Here is a 19,341-nt window from a genome sequence, read left to right as displayed (position 1 = left end):
CCAACGGCAGCGCCCCCAACACTGACAGTACCTGTAACTGCTAATACTCAAGAGAATGTAAACACATGAGACAATGAGAGTACCCGAGACACGCATTGAGAGCACCACATGCACTGACAGCACCTCTTAAACTGCCTGCACCCGAAATGGCAGCATCTGAGACACTGGGAACACTCGGGACACAGAAAGCTACTGGGAATGCTAAGTCTTGAGACACTGAGGGAACCTAGGATACTGGGAGCCCGGGTGTCACCTAAGCGCCTACGAGCCTCAGAGAGCAGAGTAGGCACTGCCACTAAATAGAGCAGGAAATGGGACACCAGCGACACTGGCACCCTTCTGAAGCCTCGGGGGAGTGCATTGTATGGATTGCAGATAAGGGGATCTTGCCCTGGGAGTTTAGTACACTCACAGGACTCCCCGAACTCTAGGGTGGCCACGGGGCGCTGACAGTAAGATTTCAGGACAAGTCCGTGTAAAAAAAACGGTTGCCAGTCAGCCACCCGCCCCCTCGCCCCCACACTCTTGCCGACAAGTAGTGTGTGAGCGTTAGGACAGGCAACGCTGGGTACATTTGGCACAGCCTGTGGTCTGTGGTCACCTACCGACCTTAGCCCAGGACAACCAGGGGACCCCTCAGCACATCCTTCCCGGACCGGTGCTGAAGTGTTTTACTGCCACACAGCGTTACACTCAGCCCAACCTGCCAAGGGGACTCACTTATCCAAGACTAGCCAACCTCGAAACACAAGGTGTGGGAGGCTGGGGGGTGGGGGCTCAGGTCGCGTACCTGCGGACTTACTTACCACTCCCGGGGGCGAAAGGGTAATATACCGCTCGGACTAACCTCCGCCTAGAAACACAAGGGCATTGCTAGAGCATTCCTGGGGCGCAGCTAGCGAGGACGTAGTCAGTGAGTGCAACGGGCGAACGCATCTTATATTGCCCCATGTCTTTTTGCTTTCCGAGGTTTAGTGAGTTCGATTAGCCGGGTCCTGAGAATCAAGTTCGGGAAGAAAGAAGACGAGGAGGAGTGTGAGAAGAAGGAGGAGGAAGGCGAGAAGAAAACCAAGCACAGCATCGACGGCATCTTGGGAGATAAAGGTAGGGAAGGCTCGAATATTCCAAGTATCGAAATGCGGGTGGAATGATGGACATACGGGTGGAATAATCGAAATTAGATTGGACTATGCCAAATGCGAGTGAAAAAAAATCGAAATACGGATGGAATAATCGAAATACGTTGGACTATTGGAAATGCGGGTATAATGTTAGGGTGGAAGGATCGAGATGTAGCTTCAGTATTACCGAGAGATGGTCCTGCGCTCCTTGTTAAGAGAGACAGCCCTTCCAAACTGCAAAGATAACCTGCACAAAGAAATGTATGTTCCGTGATATGTGTATAAACCACTCATATTTAATATAAACAATACCCAACAAAATGCATATACCGAAAATAATATATTGACATGCGCTTTTATGTAAGCACATGCTTTGATTATATAAATACACACACAAACACAGATATAACTAGTTTATATATAAATGTAAACATCTCCAGATATATTTAACTATAATTGCAAAGAAATATAAAAGAATACACTACGAACGCCATTATTTATGTTTGTGTGTACCCATTTATAGATTTATGAAACACGACATTGATTAGCTATATATAGCAAACACATTTATTTGCAACCTTTCGTGTATATAAACCACAAATATATGTTTTGTGTGTGTGTGTATATTAAACCATTATGCACTATATAATACGTTAATTCCCAGTGTAGACACTACCACCCTATGTTGAAACGAAAACAATGTTTTATTTGTCTTCATTTCTGTGATCATTTACAGTAACTTAATAAGTAGATATATTGTATGTTGTGTTCTTGTTACAATGCAGCAATTAGTGTGCAGGTGTGTTTTAGCTTTCGTGGGGGTGCCGTGAATGCGCAAAGACTGCCGGTCTTCTCTGTTGCTTTTGGGAGCGCATGGGGGCGGCGGATGGGGGTAAAGGAGAGCGTCTCACAGCAGTGGTGTGTCCTTATTGTGAAGTGACCGTCCATTCTCTTAGCTGGCATAATGTGAATTTCCACCGAAATTGTGTTCATGCTTAGCGCCGGGTGATGCCATTCTGAGTGATGGGGCCAGGCTGCTTATTGTGCGGTGGTGATACTTGGCGGTAACCTTGGAGGACGGGGATGTTTTTGCCATGTCGTTGGGGTTGTGACATGGGCAGCGTTTTAGAGAGATAGGTGGTTTTGGGTGGTAATGTTGCCGTGGCAGTGAGCAGGCAATGTTGGGATGCTAATGTTAATGTGATTTTTTTGGAGGTGGCAATTATAGGGTGATCATATCGGGGGTGCACAATGGGATGGCGCTGGTCATTTTGTTATCATTGAGTACTAGTGTTCCCGGATAAAAGCTTCAATGCCAGGGTGCCCATAGGTGACATCCGAGCACTGGGTGTCCCATGGCTACGTGGGTTAGTTCCTTTTTCAGGGCACATTATAAAGCACTTACTAGGAAGAATACGACACGGGCGCAATGTATGGGTGATTCATATATATACAGTGAATATGGCACAGTGGGCGAATAGGTCTGTAGGTGATTGTTCTATGTAGACTGTATAGGCGATCTGAATAAAACTATTATATGCCCAGCTTATAGCCTTTAGTACTCCTGTAATGTGTATAGGACTACCACAGGCTCGGTGGGCGGCGCTGTTTACTTGTATATTATTTAGCGGTATTAAGTGCCATCACAAAATCCCCAATCGTCAGGATGTCCAGTTGTGCACTCTCTGGAATGCTGTGACCGTCCCCGGAAAGCGTTCCGTGGAGCTCGCCAACTTTTGCGTGTACCATCCGTCTCACAGGGGTGTCACTTTGGGTCGCAGAGAGCTGTGTTCGAATCGCATCCCCCCTTCCTGGGTGTCTGTCTCCTAAGGCTGAGAAAGTCTCTCTCTATACGTGAACAGTTTCATCATATTGCATGGCATAACATTAGGCTGTCTGCATGCGAGCAGTGTGAATTTTGCTCGCACCCCCAGACTACACCAGTTATTGGCATTGGGGAGGGGGTTTTGGGTGTGGGCTGGCTGAGGTTTGTTAAATGAATTTGTTGTTCGGCAGATTGTTCCCCTGTTCCCTAAACGGTCCCCTGAAACTGGGGTTGACAGCTAACCAGTGCGGGCTTCAATATCAATTAGAGACTGGATGCAGTGCCTGCAGCTAAAATGCAGCTCCCAGCACCAACGCGCTCCCAGCGCAGCCATCAACGGCACTGCACGGCTCACAAAACACATGACACCTGGGCCGGATTCACAAAGCGTTTTTCAATGGAATTGCGCCATTGTAAAAGGCTTTTGTAAATCAAGCCCAGGGGGAGTTCATAAGCAAAATTCACAGGTTAGAATGCAATTTATACGAGCAGCATGGACAGCAAATTCAGGACAGTAGCACCGCTTATCAGTACTTACAGCAATTGGTCTCTGCACAGCAGCAGTGCACGCAGCACTAGATGCGGGGCAGCGGCCCCAGCAGGGTGCGTACACTACTGCTGCCACTACTATCGGAGCGCACTGGCAGGGCCTCACTCAAATGTAGACCTCCTTCCGTGTTCCTGGAAGTCAACATACTTCACTTATAATTCTGGAAAAAACGCTTTATTGACTGAAGGATTATTACACAATGGAGGTCAAAATAGCAACTGGGATTGTAAAAGTCCCGATTTGGTCACGATGATAGAGGAAAGGATCTCGGGGGATATTATTAAATGAAAATACGCATACTTTAGCAGGATTGGGATACTCCTAAAGCTCCACGGCCGCAAGCCATATTTTAAACACTGGGCAGTCATTGCAATTCTTTCACTTTCTGGTACCCGTTGTTTTAGACGTTTTTGGGGGTCTTTTTCGGGGCTCAATTGAATCACTGTATAAGCCCTATTGGCAGCACAGACACTGCGGCTCCGCCATCACATATCAGTTCAGAGCTACTGCTAGCGGCAGGCAGTGAGTACCCGCCGCATACCTACTAAATCACTCAGCCCAGGCACTTCTCCACCCTGCCCCGGTGCAGACATCTCTCCCACCACCACAGGCACACCTCCAGCGCTCCAGACCAAGGCACCTCTCCCCCCGTAATGCACCAGTTGGGCGGCAGGGGCACAGGTGGCAGACAGGAAGGATTACAAATTGAAATCTAATGCGTTATTCAACGCCTAATGCCCCCTCGGCCCACTCTGTTGCTCCTTTGGGAAAACTTAGTTGAAAGATGCCAGCCTGTCGGGGCTGCTAGCTTTGGGATGTCAATGCAGAGCTGCTGGTTTTAGATAATAAAATACACCTGAAATACAGGTGTGTGTGTTTACGGCGATTCACGTTACTCGATGTATTTAAAGAACTGCTTATTAGACAAACGCTCTGCAAAAAGGGACGTTTTAAAGATTTCTCCATCACAGGCTGCTTTCTCCCGAGTAACGACAGCTCCTCCAAAAGTTTATTTTCTTACGTAAATATATCCCTGCTCCTTCCGCAATACTAATAATCGTGATGTATATTACAGTTACGTGATGTAATTATAGTGTGCACACTGAGATTACCCTTTTTAAATAATGTTTCTATATGAAATACTTTTAAGAGTGTACTCGTGCAAATTAATCCTTGCCTGTCGCGTTGTAGTTTCGTTTTGTGACTAAGAGAATGTGATGAGCTAAAAATTTAACAAAACCTCATTCGTTTCCGGGCGAAAAAGCAACAGAGTTTAGAGATTTTGAAAAGTAAGCCGGTTTCTCGAGCACTAGTTATAAATAGTGGCTGTTTTTTGTTTGTTTTCTGCGTCGGTACATATAGCGGTCGCTACCGTAGGAGCTGCCCTTTCCTCTCCCCTGAATCAACTACTAGCAGCATGGCCCCGGCAGTCGGGGACCCCGCAAACTTCTCACTTGCAGGGGCATCGGGCACTTGATTTCCTGATTTTTCCCGTGCCGCCACTTCAGAGGCCTTTTCTTTCATTTCTTTTCAGCGCACGGGGACAATGCGTCCGTGATGGGCGCGAAGATGAAGAGAGAGATAGGCGGCTGACAATATTTAAATGTGAATGTTTGGCGGGCGGGGGCTCGCATGAGGAGCGCTCGCCTGACCTGTGCAAACATTTGTCTGCCGCTGAATGGCCGGACACAGAGAGGCGCTTACAGCTGAAAGGGGCTCCGTCCCGTCCCTTGGAGATGAACTTCGGCTCAATGGCCCCAGTTTATTTAAGCCTCAGAAGCCGCGGTTTCTGACACCACAAAAAGCAAACAGTTAAAAAAAAATAGACTGCCTAAAAAAAGGCCTCTGGGAAAGAAAGGGTCCTTGCGAGTGGGAGGGGGGCTTTCTATTCTCATTTAAAAACCTGCGAGGAGCAGGGAAAGTTTGCACAAAGGGCCGAGTCCGGGGAGAAAGGGAGATAAATTATTCAAAACTCCCCGCTGGGAGATAGTTTAGTAATATCAGAGCACCGTCTGTTGCCGAAGAATAACCCTTTTTTCCGGGATGCTCTTTTGGAAAATAAGTCCCTTTGTTGTCAAAGTGTCTTTTTAAAAATCAATTTTAAGACTTTTTTTTCTCCCGTTTGCATCGTTTAATGAAACGAACTACGCCTGGATGTGAGAGAGAGGATTGAAAGGTCGGAGAACCCATTTGAGAGTAAAATTCGAAGGATTTCATTTCTATTTTTATTTTCTTCGAGCGTTCGAGGATTTTGTCATTTTGATTAACACGAGTGCTTGCTTTTTTGTTTGTTTATTTATTTCAGTGCCCATTTCGTGTGTGTTGGTGTGTATGAAGATAGGAAACAAAAAGTAAAATGTGCGTTATGTTTTCTTAGTTTGCATGTTCTTTGAAAATAAAAGGTTTATTTACTTTTGCGTAGAAGTAATTATGAAATAGTATTGTAATTTGTTTCAATCAATGAGAGTTTATACACGTCCTTTTAGTTGGGCGAGACTGTGTTTGCCATTTTGCTGTGATTCAGTAAAATAGTGATTTATGAAAGAAATGTGCCGCGGGGAAAAACAAAAAGCGAAAGCGCGTTAGTTCCCGTTTAAAGTGTGTTTCAATTGTGCCGGGGAACTAATAGCGGTTGTTGGCGGGTTTAAGGCTGTGTTTATTGCTGTCCATGGCTTTTAAAATACGCGAGGGCGGCGCAGGGTTTGAAAACGGGGAAATTACATTGGCGGAAATGTCCGTGTCTTTCTGGAAGTTTAATGCCCCTGTTTTCCTCTGGAGGACTTCTGAGAACACATTCTTGGGGTTCCCCCACCCCTTCTCTTCGTGCAGTGACTGGCCATTTACAGTGGCAAGTGTGGGGGAGGGGCGTTACTGGGACGCCCCCTGCACCCGCCCAGGACAGGGACTTCAGAGCTCATTAAAGGCAGCCTTCCTCTCTCACACTTTCATCTTCACATGGCTGCTCCCTCCACCGCCCCTGCGCCTGATCCCCGCTCTTAAGTACCCTCTCTAGCAGCGGAAGCAGTCCTGGGACAGAGAAGGCACAGTGCCAGAGAGCCCAAGAGGACAGAGAGGCCAGCAGGGCCAGAAATGGCCAGCCCATACATGTGTATACATACATACACACCGGATGAAGGAATTGAAAGTGGCTTTGAGAACATAAGAGTGGGGGAGGGGGTAACATGCGCACGTTTCTCACCCAGGAAACTGCACTGTTGCAGAAAACCACGCGCTGTTAATGTATGAGCGGAGCGCACACCCAGAGACGAGCAAGGGCCGATTCCCGGTCCCGGGATTGACAAGTGGGAGCCCTGGCTAAGAGGCTTTGCCAATGGGGGAGATTGCCGGGTGAAGAATACACACTGCAAATGCTACGAGCTGATTCTGCGTGTGTGTGTGGAAGAGGATGGGGGTTGAGGGGGGCGGGTTCACGCAGTTGGAGGAAGAGCTAATGGTGGATGGGGGGATATTTCAGAAGGGGGGGAGAGCGCTGGTGGAGGGAAAGACATTGGTGGAGGGGATTGCATTGGAAGGGGTCAAACACTGGAGTTCGGAGATCCACTTTGGTGGAATCAAACACATTATTGGTGTGGGGAATATGACGGGGAGAGACATTCGAGGGCAGAAACATTGCTGGAAAGCGAAGTATTAATTGGGAGAGACATTGGGGAGGAGGGGGGAAATTGATGGATGGAGAAACATTGATAGGGCATTGGTAGGATAGAAACATTTACACATTGAGGGGTATGGGAAGTCTAGAGACAACAGTGAAGAGATAGAGAGAGATGATAAGGGGGACATTGGAACATGTCAGACATTGGCGCAAGAGAGAGACTGATGGAGGTATAAACTGCTGGATGGAGAGACATTATTAGCGGGATACATATTGAAAGAGGAGACATTCATGGAGGGAGACACCTTGGTGACCTACGAACACTGGAAGTGGGGAGACACAGTAGGAGGGAGAACTATTTGCATTGGAGAGACATTGGAAGATAAGAGACAATGGTTTAGGAAGTGAAATTGCTGGAAGGAGCATTCGCAGGGGAGAGAGATTGGGGAATGGAGAAGAGACACTGGAAGGGGAGTCACATTGTGTGGGAGAGAAACACAGATGTAGGGGTTTTGAGTGACAGAGAAATTAGTGCAGGGAGGGGCGTTGGAAGAGTAGAGGCGTTAGAAAGAGGCACTTAAATGACGTGGACATACACTAGGGGAACTGGAAAGATAAGGATGGAGTTGGAAAGACAATGATGGAAGCAGGGAGACCATGCTGGAGACAGGGAGGCACTGATGGAGGAGGAGAGGCATTTTTAGAGGGAGAAAGACACTGGTAGGGAGTAGGAGAGTGGCAAGTCTGGTGGGGTAACCCTACTTAAGGAGGTAGAGCGGCTGTAGCAGTCTACTACCCTGTTGGAGAGGATAGACCCTAATGGCCGGGGACATGCTTTGGTGGATGGAGGAGGGGGAGGGGAGTGTGGGCTTAGACACTGAGGCAAACTTATGAACGGAAGGACGTGGTGCATGAGCCAGTGTGTGTATTCTTGTGGCTGCGCTGTTGGGAGCATATTCTGCAGTTTTTGCAGCAAAGCTGTTGAGCTGTCTGTGTGTGTGTGTGTGTGTGTGTGTATACAGTAGGTGTCTCACCTGCAGCCGTGTTTACTGAAGAGGTGAGGGGGATATCCGCCAATGTACCAAGAAACAATCTGCATTGATTAAACCAACATCTCGTCTGTAAATGTATGTTTAGAGGGAGCCGGAGCCACTCGAGGGATCAGAGGATTAACGCGAGTGGGCAGAGTAATGAGACACAGAGAGGGGATTTGTGCTAGCTCTGAGTGGGATCAGTGCAAATAATGGGGGGCAGCAGGAGATGTGGAGGGGACTGGAGACAGGGCTCCGCCGCATACTGAGGAGGTATAGATTCGGAGTGGGAGTCCGAGAGAGAGCGGGGGTGGGGGGATTGCAGTTCTGGGCAATAGAAATGGGATGAGGATGGAGTGGGTTGGGCAGGGGGAAGCACGAGGGATGACAAGAGTAAAAGAGATAAGGAGAAAGGAGATAAGTGCAGCAAATGGGCGAGAGGGGATACCTGAGCAGAAGGTACAATCTTTTAGCAGTGAAAATGCAGCGGGATAGGCAGATAGGGGAGGGGAAAGAGAGAAGAGGGGAGGTGTTTGGAATTTGAGACATGTCCATACTGGGCACCAAAGAGACAGAGAGGCAATATAGAGAGAGTGGGTGAAATTGGTGCAGACAGTGGGAAAAGTGGAGCCAAGAGAAAGGGTGGAAAATGGTAGCGGTAGTGCATTGGAAAAATAAAGAGAGAGGAGAGACAAGGGTAGAAAGCAGTTATAGTAGAATCAAAAGATAGGAGTAATTAGTGACATGGAAAGAGTGTTAATGGAAAAGTGAAATGAAGAAACAGGAGGGTACAATGTAGAGAGGGGAAGAATGAAGCGAGATAGAAGTGGGAGATATAAATAAAGGGACGAATGGGGAAAGAGAGACAAATAAATCAGCAAATCGAGAGGGAGAGCAAGAGAAAGACAAACAAGATTGGGCAGAAGGGTAAAGGTATTTGGGTAACATGAAAAGAGGGCAAGACATTAACTTATTTGTGAACGGATAGAGTGGCAGTGAGAAATTGGGAGCGAGTGGAAAGTGGAGATCAGTTAAAGAGACGAGAGGTGGATAACAGAGTGAGAACAAAATATTCTAAGAAAGCAGGGTGGATGTGGGAGAAATAGTTGTATAAAGTGAGGAACCAGCTGAGATGGAGGGGGGTTGAGAGAGAAATTTGAGAGATAGTGAAAAGTTAATAGATGTATGTCAATAGCAGAGAAATGGAGAAGGTTACAGATGATGGTGAATGAAGAGAAGGAGCAAGATAACCACTAGAGAGTCTGTGTGCACTTGTCTGTGCCGTTTTGCAATGGGAAGTGTTGTAAGGGGCTATGGGCAGTGGCAAAGGGAAGATCTGTGCTTGCGTCAGTTTGTGTGATTGTGAGGGTGGATGCAAATGTGTGTGTCGTTGGAGATGATTTCTGTATGCACCGAATTTGCAAGGCATGGGTGAGAACAATTTTCCAAGACAAATAAAGATAAGAATTCTGAAAACAACCAAACACGACGATTCACCAAAATCATGACATCACAGTAAGTGTCATCACAACACTTTTGATCCCAATTACATCACAGTTAACACAGTCCTATAGGCAAGAATGTCAGAAAGGGCCTGAGGGGGTGTAGAGGTGCCACAGATTTTGATCGGTTTGGGTTGTGACAATTGTGCATTTTTGGGGTAAATGTTTTATCTTGGTTGTTTCATTTTATGGTGCAAACCCAAATGAATCACTTCTAGGTGAATGAATTGGAGGCAAAGTGATTTGCTCAGGATTACGCGGCTTTGTTAAGTGGCAAATTCGGTATTAGAGCCGGGTTGTCCTTTTCACTCGAGATTAACCAGTAAATCACATTCCACACAGTCTCATTTTTAGTATTTTTAGTTTTACCCTACAAAACAGTGATTCCTGCATTATAGACTGTGACGAGCAGAAACAGTAGTCTGAGTTCAATACATCGATTTGCAAAGCACCAAACCTATGCTAAATACACTGAACTGTATAAAAGAAATTGTCATAGAAACGTGTTCTGCATATTACCTGTACACTTAACCGTTCCATTATGTGCATGTGTATAATCACCTATTACTGTTACCCAGTCCAATGGTACTCATTATGTTAACATTGGAAGAATGAAAAGCTTGGTCTTCCCCACTTGGGTTCAAACCTGCAAAATGCTTTATGGTGAACACAGTTACTAGCAGCAGGAACTTAACTCACTCATCCAACTCCTTTCACTTCAATACACTTTCTATAAAGAAGGTTATTTCTGACATGTAAAACAGTACACAGATAAGTCATTTGCAATTACATATAACATTTAAGTATAATTGTCACACTAAACATAAACATGAGCGAGCGCGCACACGTTCCTACACAGTGTTTATTTCAAAGGCCCTGTGCTATGAGCTGTTGTGGAAAATATTCACGCTGCTTATGCCAATTAACAGAACTCACACTCCTGCATGATTTGCCATTGGCGGTGACTCAATCAATACAAACTTACATTTGAAAAGATGGAACACACACATCACAGGATGAAAACCAAAGTGATTTATTTGAAGCCAATTGGTGTTTCACGATGTAAGCACGTTGGCCTGAAGTAAATTACTTTTGACACTTAAATAATTTGGGCCTTCTGTCGCTCAGAACTCCCCACAAATTGTAAATAACCATATACGCTTATGTAATGTTCATATAATTATTATAGCCCAGTACTATGCTAAAAGTGTGTTATGGCCCCAGTGCATGTTTCATTCAACCCCTCACAACCTGGACCACCCCCATTGTACCACCCTTGTGTAAAAACATGTTTGCTGGACGCTCTGATCTTTTTTTCCATCCTTTTGTAAGGTGCTTCTGATTAAACCACTGTGCAGTCTTCCAAAAATAAACAAAGTTAAACTAAAATAAAAAGTTTGGGTTGTAACCTTTCCAATCATCTAAGATACTGAGACCATACCTTCAAAGTGCTGACATCCAAAATCATGTTCATAGCCCCGGCCGTGTATCAGAAGCTTGTTCTTAACAACTTAAAAGTTGGGTTGCTTTTATTGGAGGACTCCATGTAGCTTTTCCTCCAAATATTGAGGTCACCCCCTACTTCCATCAGTAAATGTCATTCTTCGTGGGCTTCATTAAGACAGTGTTAGAAATTGACTCTGGTTTGGGCCAATACGTTCCAGACCCTTACCCCACTTGTATTTCTACTTATTAATCCCAGCTTCCATCTTATACCAGGCATTGAAATAATGTTTATCAGTTCCAGAATGGCTTCCAAAATTTTCATTCCATTTTGCGAAGTAGATTTTGCCCCTAGAAACACTTGAATACAGGCGCGTTATAAATGACATATCAGATCATGTCTTTGTATTGGCAGGACCCCAGACTGGATAGCCACATAATGCTATCATAATTTTATAAGATTCATAATCTCCAATAAGTGGTGGGAGGAGGGCAAGGCTCATCATTCATAATAGTATGTATCTTGGTATTGCCCAAAAAAAACGATAGGCGCAACTTCACTGAGTCCAAAACTCAGCTGTTTGTTTACTAAATACATTCCCAGTTTAGGCCATATTTCTCCTGTGATTAAATCACTTCATTGCCTACTGAAATAAGTACATTTTTAGTCTCTCTGTTCAGTCCATAACACAGTCTTCCTCCCGCAGCATCTTGCAGGCGGCGTCGTTATCGACCCTCAACATCCCTCAAGTCTTCTGCCTTCAGGAGCCTGATCATTCTCATGTTTTAAGACAAAGTGGAGACTCGGTAATTCCCTTTTCTGGGAAGGCCTCACTTGTTTGGAATTGGCTACCTGCAAGAATTCAGAACGAAGCTCATTTTTTGAAGTTTCTTAAGGTGCCTTTAAGACCTGGCTGTGTGCCAGAATTGGAATTTAGGATCTTCTGTTTAGTTATCATTCTTTTGGGGTCAAGCTCTGCTTCCGGACAAACGTTTGCACTTTACCGAAACACTAAAGTGAGCAGAAAGGGGTATCACCCAAACAAGCTCCGGTCGGAAAAGGAATTGAGGAAGAATCCTTCAGAATGTGGAGTATTTTGGCACCTGTGGAGCGGAGTACACAGACTGATTTGGTGGGTCCCGTGTGCATTTCATACCTAGTTATCTCTTGTATTCTCCTGCTGCCATATGAACGATGGTGGCAGGTATACTACCAGCACACACATAACGTCACGCTGGGATTTAAGCATTGCACCTACACATTACAGGACGGAAGGAGAGCATGATTCCTGTGTGGGGCAGTTGGAGAATAAAGAAACAACCCTCCAAATGGACAATGAAGGTTGCAGGTCGCCTACTCTTTTGCTATACAAGCCCAAACACTAAGTCCAAGCTCACGTTAAACTGGTGTGGCTGAACATTTCACATGCTGTTGCCAAGCACGCAGAGGAGAGTGCGTGTGTGAGTGCATGCATATGGGTGAGGAAGACTTCAAAGGGATTCCTGCTGCCCGGGTGAGGGCTCCTCGGATATTACTACACATCTTCTCTAGGCCGTGTCTGGCTTCTGCTGCACTTGTGCTCTGCTCTAGGGGGATCCCGCAGCCCCCCATGCTGGCCAGAGATAAGGCAATCAGGCTGGATCCTGCTCCTCTTTGCATTAAAACTGGATTAGCCTCCTACCCCGTCCACTCCCCAAAACTCAGACATCCGCACAAAACCCTGAGATGCTTAAACACTGCAGCCTGCCTTTATGTGAACCAATCGCAAACGATCAACACCCCAACTGAGGGGAGGAGGTGAGTGGGGGTTATAGTGTTAATTTCAAGCAATTTAAAATGATACATTATCCACTTAGATAGCATCCCAATATCTCTCTCCCTCACCACCGGCTGTCCTCCTTAGGCGTTTGCAGTCTCACAGTCCCATAGTACAGGAGTGTCCAATTTCGAGCCCTGAAAAGCCACTAACACCCCAGTTTAAAGGATAACAACTGCCTTTGTATATAAATCCGGTTTAGATTCATAATATTGAAATGCAGTGGCCATCATGAAAATATAGAGATGATTTAGCTCTCCGGTCTGGACTTGGAGGCCTGTCCTATATACTCGGAAGCAATGGGTGAGGTTACCCCAACCACTATCTCGTCTTCAGAATAACCTTGTAATGCCATACCAATACAGAAGTGTGTTGTTTTGCCCACCCCACCCTAAGAAAGAGGGACTCATTTATCTACCTGGGTGAATCTGCAGGAGGCAGGAATTGAATGCAGTGCATGGGGCACAGGGGGCTTGAATGAGATGGTGGATGGGTGCAGGAGAAGGGATAGGTGGGACTACCAGCAATGCAGAGGCAAGGGGCTTGGATTGTTTTCTATCCCAGAGGTATAGTGGGTAGAAATAGGGGGTGCATGCGTCAATGGTATAAGAGAAGGGATGGAAAGCTGCACCATGGTACAGGAAACGTGTCTGGTATATGAGAAGGGATTAAGAGAACTTCCAGGGGTATGTTATGTTATTAGGATTTATACCGGGCACAGCTGACCCTGGAAATAGGGGTTCAAAGCCCAGGAGGCAAGGATTGTAGGTGAGGCCATTAGTGACAGGTGTTACGAGACAGAGATTGCTAGGCAGTTATTAGGGGTCAGAGGCGTTGCTAGGGGGTGACTTAGGGGGCTATAGCCCCAGGTCTTTTGGTTGTAGCCCGGGATAGAATCTCAGGGACTACAACCAAAAGGCTACCTAGCCTACAGTCCCGACAGTCCTGACATTTGTGTAGCCCGATCTTTTGCAGACCTATCAACACCCCTGTTAGGGGTTATACATTATTTGCAAGAGGGAGATAACATGGCTGCATCATGTTTGCAAGAATCAGAGTCTAGTTTGTCCCAAGAGTTCAAGAGGTATTACTTGTGTGCTATGCCAGGGACACGGGTGGAGTCTGTGTCACATGTACATGGCAGAAATTGAGAGTTATGCAAGGGGAACATGAGAACGGCTTGTGTGCAGTGCCAGGAGTCCAAGACAAGGTAATGTGGACAGTGAATAGAAGCACAGTAGGAAGGGATTGAGGGCTGCTTTGCGGGTGCAAGAGGGCAAGATTATACACTCGATTTGGGTTATTGGAGGTAGACATTAAGGGCTTTGCCACAAGTTTGAAGGGAAGGTCTGTGGGCTCTGCCAGGGTTTCAGGAGACCAATAGTGTGCTCCATGCTAGGTTTACATCGGTGGGGAATGTGTATCTTGTGTAGAAATGTGTTATTGTATTGCGGCTTGTGATGCATGTACTGATGGTGATTTGTAAATATTAAGATTTGTGAAAAAACGTTTATGAAATACATAGAGAAGGGGCTGTGGGTTCTACTGGGGCACACAAGGCAACCATTGTGGAGTGTACCAAGGAATATGGGAGGCAGGAATTTCGAGCTGTGCTAGTGTGGTAGTAGAGGCAGGTTTGTTTGGGCTGTGTGGGAATTGTGAGTTGTGTTGGTAGTACTGTAGGCATTACTTATTGGCTATGCCTTGTGGTAGGTAAATGAAGCATAGATTGTGGATTGGGCAATGATCTTGGGCTGTGCCATACAATTCTGAAATTGTCCGAGGAAGGAATGAGTGTTAGCCTAATGGTGGATTATGAATACTGCAATGGCACTGTGCATGGACGCTCTATGGCGCGACCACGTACTACATATCCTATGTGTGTGGCGTGTGCATACTGCCCCATGATGAGCTAACATGAACATTGTTTGTGCAACTATCAGCTGGCATACTTGTGTCCAGCCGGGCCAATATGCCATTATTGCATTAGTTCACCCTCGTTCATGCCTAGTGACCTCCTGCACTAACCTGGTGCTGACACACCTACAAGGGAGTGTACATGGTGGCAACAGATGCATTTAATTAAGGTTCTAAGTAGAGGAGTGCATGTCTCTTCACCACGCCCATCACCTTCTGCCCTCACTCTCCAGGCACACCTTAGCTGGCTTCGAGTTGGCATGAGGGGCAAGGGGGTTAACCCCTAAAACCATTCCAGCAACCAGATGCCAGTCGCAAAAATGTGTGTTGTCTTTACATGTCTGCAATTGCTGTTTTTTCTTTTACACTTTGGGCATAAATAGTTAGTAAATTGTCACTTTCACATGCCCCTGCTTAAAGGTGGGCGGCAGGATTTCACGTGATGAAAATGACTAGAAACTTGGCGTTTTTCTTTTTTTAACTATGCATTTTGGGTTTAGATTAATCATTTTCAGGATGGTTAAAAGTCACATGGTAGCCACATGAATACACGCGGGTGCTTATCTTTCACCTTTTCTGGGCATCACCTAAAATAATGGAAATTAATGTGAATACTACAACTCTGTCTTTTGCGACTTCCAGGGGCTGTGATTCTTAACATTTCTGCAAATGCTTAATTGTGGTGCTTCTTTATTTCAGATCTGCTGCACTCTAGCTTTAGCTAATTGAGGACTGTATTTTTCTGTCTAGAGATGTTTTTGTGTGTTTTTCTACTCAATCGAATCCCCGGCCAAAAGGTATTTATTTTAACTAGACCCCAACCCTACAGCTCCAAACTCACCCTGGTTTATCCCAAACATGACTTTCATCCATATTGTATGCTTCCTCCCCAGTAGCCGAAAACTCTTTAGTTCGTCTTGGGTAACTCTAGCAATACCACTTAGTGGATGCTTACATTTGGTACCGACACCAGTAGCGGCATTTCGTGAAATCTGGCGAATATAAAGACGGGATTTTGATGCTTGTTTTCAAGATTGAGCAGAAAGAAGCGCCGGGTGCATCAGTGTCGGTCAGATATGAAGAGGCGCCGAGAAGGGGGCGGTGTTTAGAAATAAAGGATGAAAGGAAATCAATGTGCATTGAAACGAGATGCGGCGTCTCTTTGCGAGCGTGAAACGCTCCCCAGAAAATAAATGGCATTTCTTCTCTACGAATAGAGAAGGAAGTAAACGGCATATTGCAAGGTTCAGTGCTCCCTTTAAATCTGCCAGCGCACATTTCGCAGGGCAAACAGCTGTAGGCAGTGCCCATATCAAAATAAAACAGGGCACCAACCACATTTAGTAGACTGTTCCTATATATAATGTGTGTGTATAATACCCCGAGCTTTGGAGTTCTAAGTTACAAATTCCTCCGATCGCTTTATTTTTGAAGTTCAAAAAGACCCCAAATCCAAACGAAAAAAAAGTTGATGTCAGGAGGGGGCAGCGGGGGATTCGACCAAAATTAAAAGGGGATTTTTGGCGGTGAGCAGAGATCAGAAGGTAACAGGACCCCCTTTGCCCCCGTTCAACCCCCAGTTGGGCTCCTGACCTTCGAGTAAGGTTTGGAGAGTTTGCTCTAAGCAAAAGTCTCTCCTATCCCAGCGCACCCTCTCTCCTCCCCCACCCCGATCCCCTTTATTTGGAGTGAGTCTTTACTCGCTACACTTTCTGCGGGTGTCAATGGGCAGTTTAGAAACGCAAACATCTAAAGAGGTGAAGTAACCGAGCCCCCAAAGGCCCTTTGAAAAAGGCATAGCCCGCGCTCTCCATGGAGTGTGCAGCCGCCACTGCCTAATCCTCCCTTAGATCCCCCGACAAATGCCAGGAATCCCCGTCTGCCCCCACCCACCCACAAGCCCCACAACAAAAGAACCCCGAGGAAAAGGAGGGGGCGGATCATCTTCACACTATTGACTTAGTGGGTGAAGTCAAGAGTGAACATGCCTGGGCTCATGTGAAGGAGTAGCAAACAAACAATGATGTTTAGGTTGCAGGGTTCTGCGGAGCTCTACAAACAAATAACACCTAATAACCCTCGACACCAGCGCCCCCACCCCTCCCCCCGCCAGAGTTCCTTCTCTTTTTTGCACTTTTAGTTTTCCAGAAATGCAAGAATCACGCCGCGCACTATTTCCATTTTCAAGCAACAGGTACAGCATGTTTTCTGCCGGCCGCTTTGGGACTTATTTAGATTCGGGGGACCCGGGGACGATGTGGCTGCTTGACTACAGTCAGCCTGGACCCGTATCAGTTCCATTGGAGGTGCAGCACGCTGCGCAAAACCTGAGCACGTTCCTGCACCGCACTCACAAACCCTTCTCTTAAGGAGGTATTCCTTCCCGTGTGCTACACTTATTTGTGCTTCCTTAATTGTACATCATGGAGGTGTAGAGGGTGGGATGGGCAGGTAGTGGTAAGGGAGTTGGTTGTATTATGTTAGCTATAAAAGTATCTCATTACATAGGCACTGTCCAACTAAACTATTAGGTTACAGGATATTTTAAAGTGACCTCATACGTAGCATGAACAAACAACCGAACAGTCCATCGTATAGTCCACAATTGGCACCTTTCCTCAAAGATACCACTCAGGAGAGAGTAAAGTGACTTACATACCAGGAATATTCATCATGACAAAGGAGCGCAGCTCTACTGGAATTTACCAGTCCAGTGAGCCATGCTGCATCGTCTTTCACTTCAAAATCTCCCGACCCCTGTCACAAAGGCCCTCAGGAGTGGTAACTAACGTAATACCCCATTTATTTCTGTGGATTTCATTTACCATCATTGCAGAAGGGATGTAGGATGATACTCAACGGTTAAAGGTTTTACCCCATGACTTAGCCAAAAACAGCTGTAAATCATGTCCCGGTTACCATATGCATGAGGTTAAGCGCATGCGTAACATATTGCTTTAAGACGTAGGTAAACATGCAGGAACAGTTGATTGATGTCTTGCACACGTCCCTTACCATGCGACATGGTCCCTTATCATGTGTATCAACCGATACACTGCATCTCCTGAGGCTGCCGTCACCTTTTCAAGGGCCCCAAGGCTGATTCTTTAGGATTGGATTGGTTTCAGATGATATCTTTTCAGACAAAGTGTTTGTTGTTATCGTGGTAGTAGGGTATGCTCAATTTGACAGATTTACGGCGTGGTATTTCGTGCAGTATTGCCAAATGCAGTAATGTCGCAGGGAATTGCCACATGCGATATTACTCAATATCAATAACTGATGGTACACAGTAAAACATGTGGTAACCACCCAACAACTTTTTTTACCACTTACTGTACTACTCAACATGATGGCTTCTATGCGTGTGAGTGGGTGGGTCTGCTCACATCGGTCCAGGGACCTCACTGTTCAGTCACAAGCCCACTGAACATCAGAGCAGAAGTCCTAGTCCAGCAAATGAGCGAGCTGTGGTCTTGTGGATGAATGTGTGAGGTTCATGTGTGCACTAAGAACATATCCCTCTTTAAGTCTGCCTCAGCCAGAAAGCCTAGACACTGTAAACTTGAAGTCCTGTCCAGTCCTCCTTCCACTGCACACAGTTGGCTACCTTACTGTGATCCTTTTCACTTAGCAGCCTCCTGCACAGGCCACTCATCGGCATGCTAGGAGAAGCTGTCTGTAGGCCAGTCATCATTGGGACAATTCTAGGGCAAAATGACCAGGGGTTAACGCTAGACAAGCACAATTCTCACCCTATCTAGAGAAGCCGTACCATGCACAGGAACATATGAGGCTCCCCTGGAAATCCCATGTAATGAAGAGTTCCGCCGGTATGAATCTTATGAGGGATGCCTCAATCCTTAATCATTCCCAGGTCGATACTTCCATAGGCATCTAATCGAGTAATGTTTGCAGCCATTAGAAATGGTACATTTCCAACATAAAGCAACATATAAAATTGCGATCATATATTTCTATTATGCTCAGATGAATCACACAATTGCATGGCTACCAAAGCTTAACCCTTATGGAAATCCATGTTATTCCTAGCTGCCCTTACTGGCTCCCTTAGTAGAACTGATATTCCTGACCCTTTTCTAGGCATTGTGCATAGAGGCAGAGAGCAGCGGAGTTCTCTATGCAGGTACAGAGATGAAAAGGGATTGATGATGGGACTTGGGTTAATTGACCAAAGAACAATCACTATTTTCCCCTGGGGCAGATGATCCACCTTTTTTCTATTTGACAATAGTTTTGCTCTTCTTTAACCAAAATGTTTCCAACTCGTTTCAATTCTTTTTCATAACCCCTAATTCGTTTCCCACCTCACCCCTGGATCTCCCTTCTTTTCTCATTCTCTAATCTCAGGACCTCTTCCTGGAAGTGGTGGTACCTGTAGGCGAGTCAGTTTGTAGTGTGCGTGTAACAAGCAATTCGTGTAGCACAACGTCATGTTCCCTTTTTCTGTCTCCTTTGCCACTCTCCTTGCCACCAATGTTCCTTCACCCATTCCACCGTT

General features: G+C 45.9%; 1 protein-coding gene across 6 annotated transcripts in view; it reads left to right on the top strand.

Moving 5' to 3' along the window:
- The window catches only part of PAX7 (paired box 7), a 170,683-nt gene that overhangs the window by 18,898 nt on the left and 132,444 nt on the right, over window positions 1–19,341 (top strand). For 2 of the 6 annotated variants that reach the window (XM_069611085.1, XM_069611080.1), the window contains exon 4: window positions 970–1,104. The exons of 2 other annotated variants lie outside the window; for them this stretch is intronic. In XM_069611085.1, the coding sequence (XP_069467186.1) occupies window positions 970–1,104 (135 nt within the window). The remainder of the gene's footprint in view (window positions 1–969; window positions 1,105–19,341) is intronic. 2 more of the 6 variants (XM_069611082.1, XM_069611081.1) reach the window with 1 other exon arrangement.

Source organism: Ambystoma mexicanum, chromosome 8 (assembly GCF_040938575.1).
Source record: "Ambystoma mexicanum isolate Mex_15411 chromosome 8, UKY_AmexF1_1, whole genome shotgun sequence".
NCBI lineage: Eukaryota > Metazoa > Chordata > Amphibia > Caudata > Ambystomatidae > Ambystoma > Ambystoma mexicanum.
This window is presented reverse-complemented; position numbering and strand designations above follow the sequence as displayed.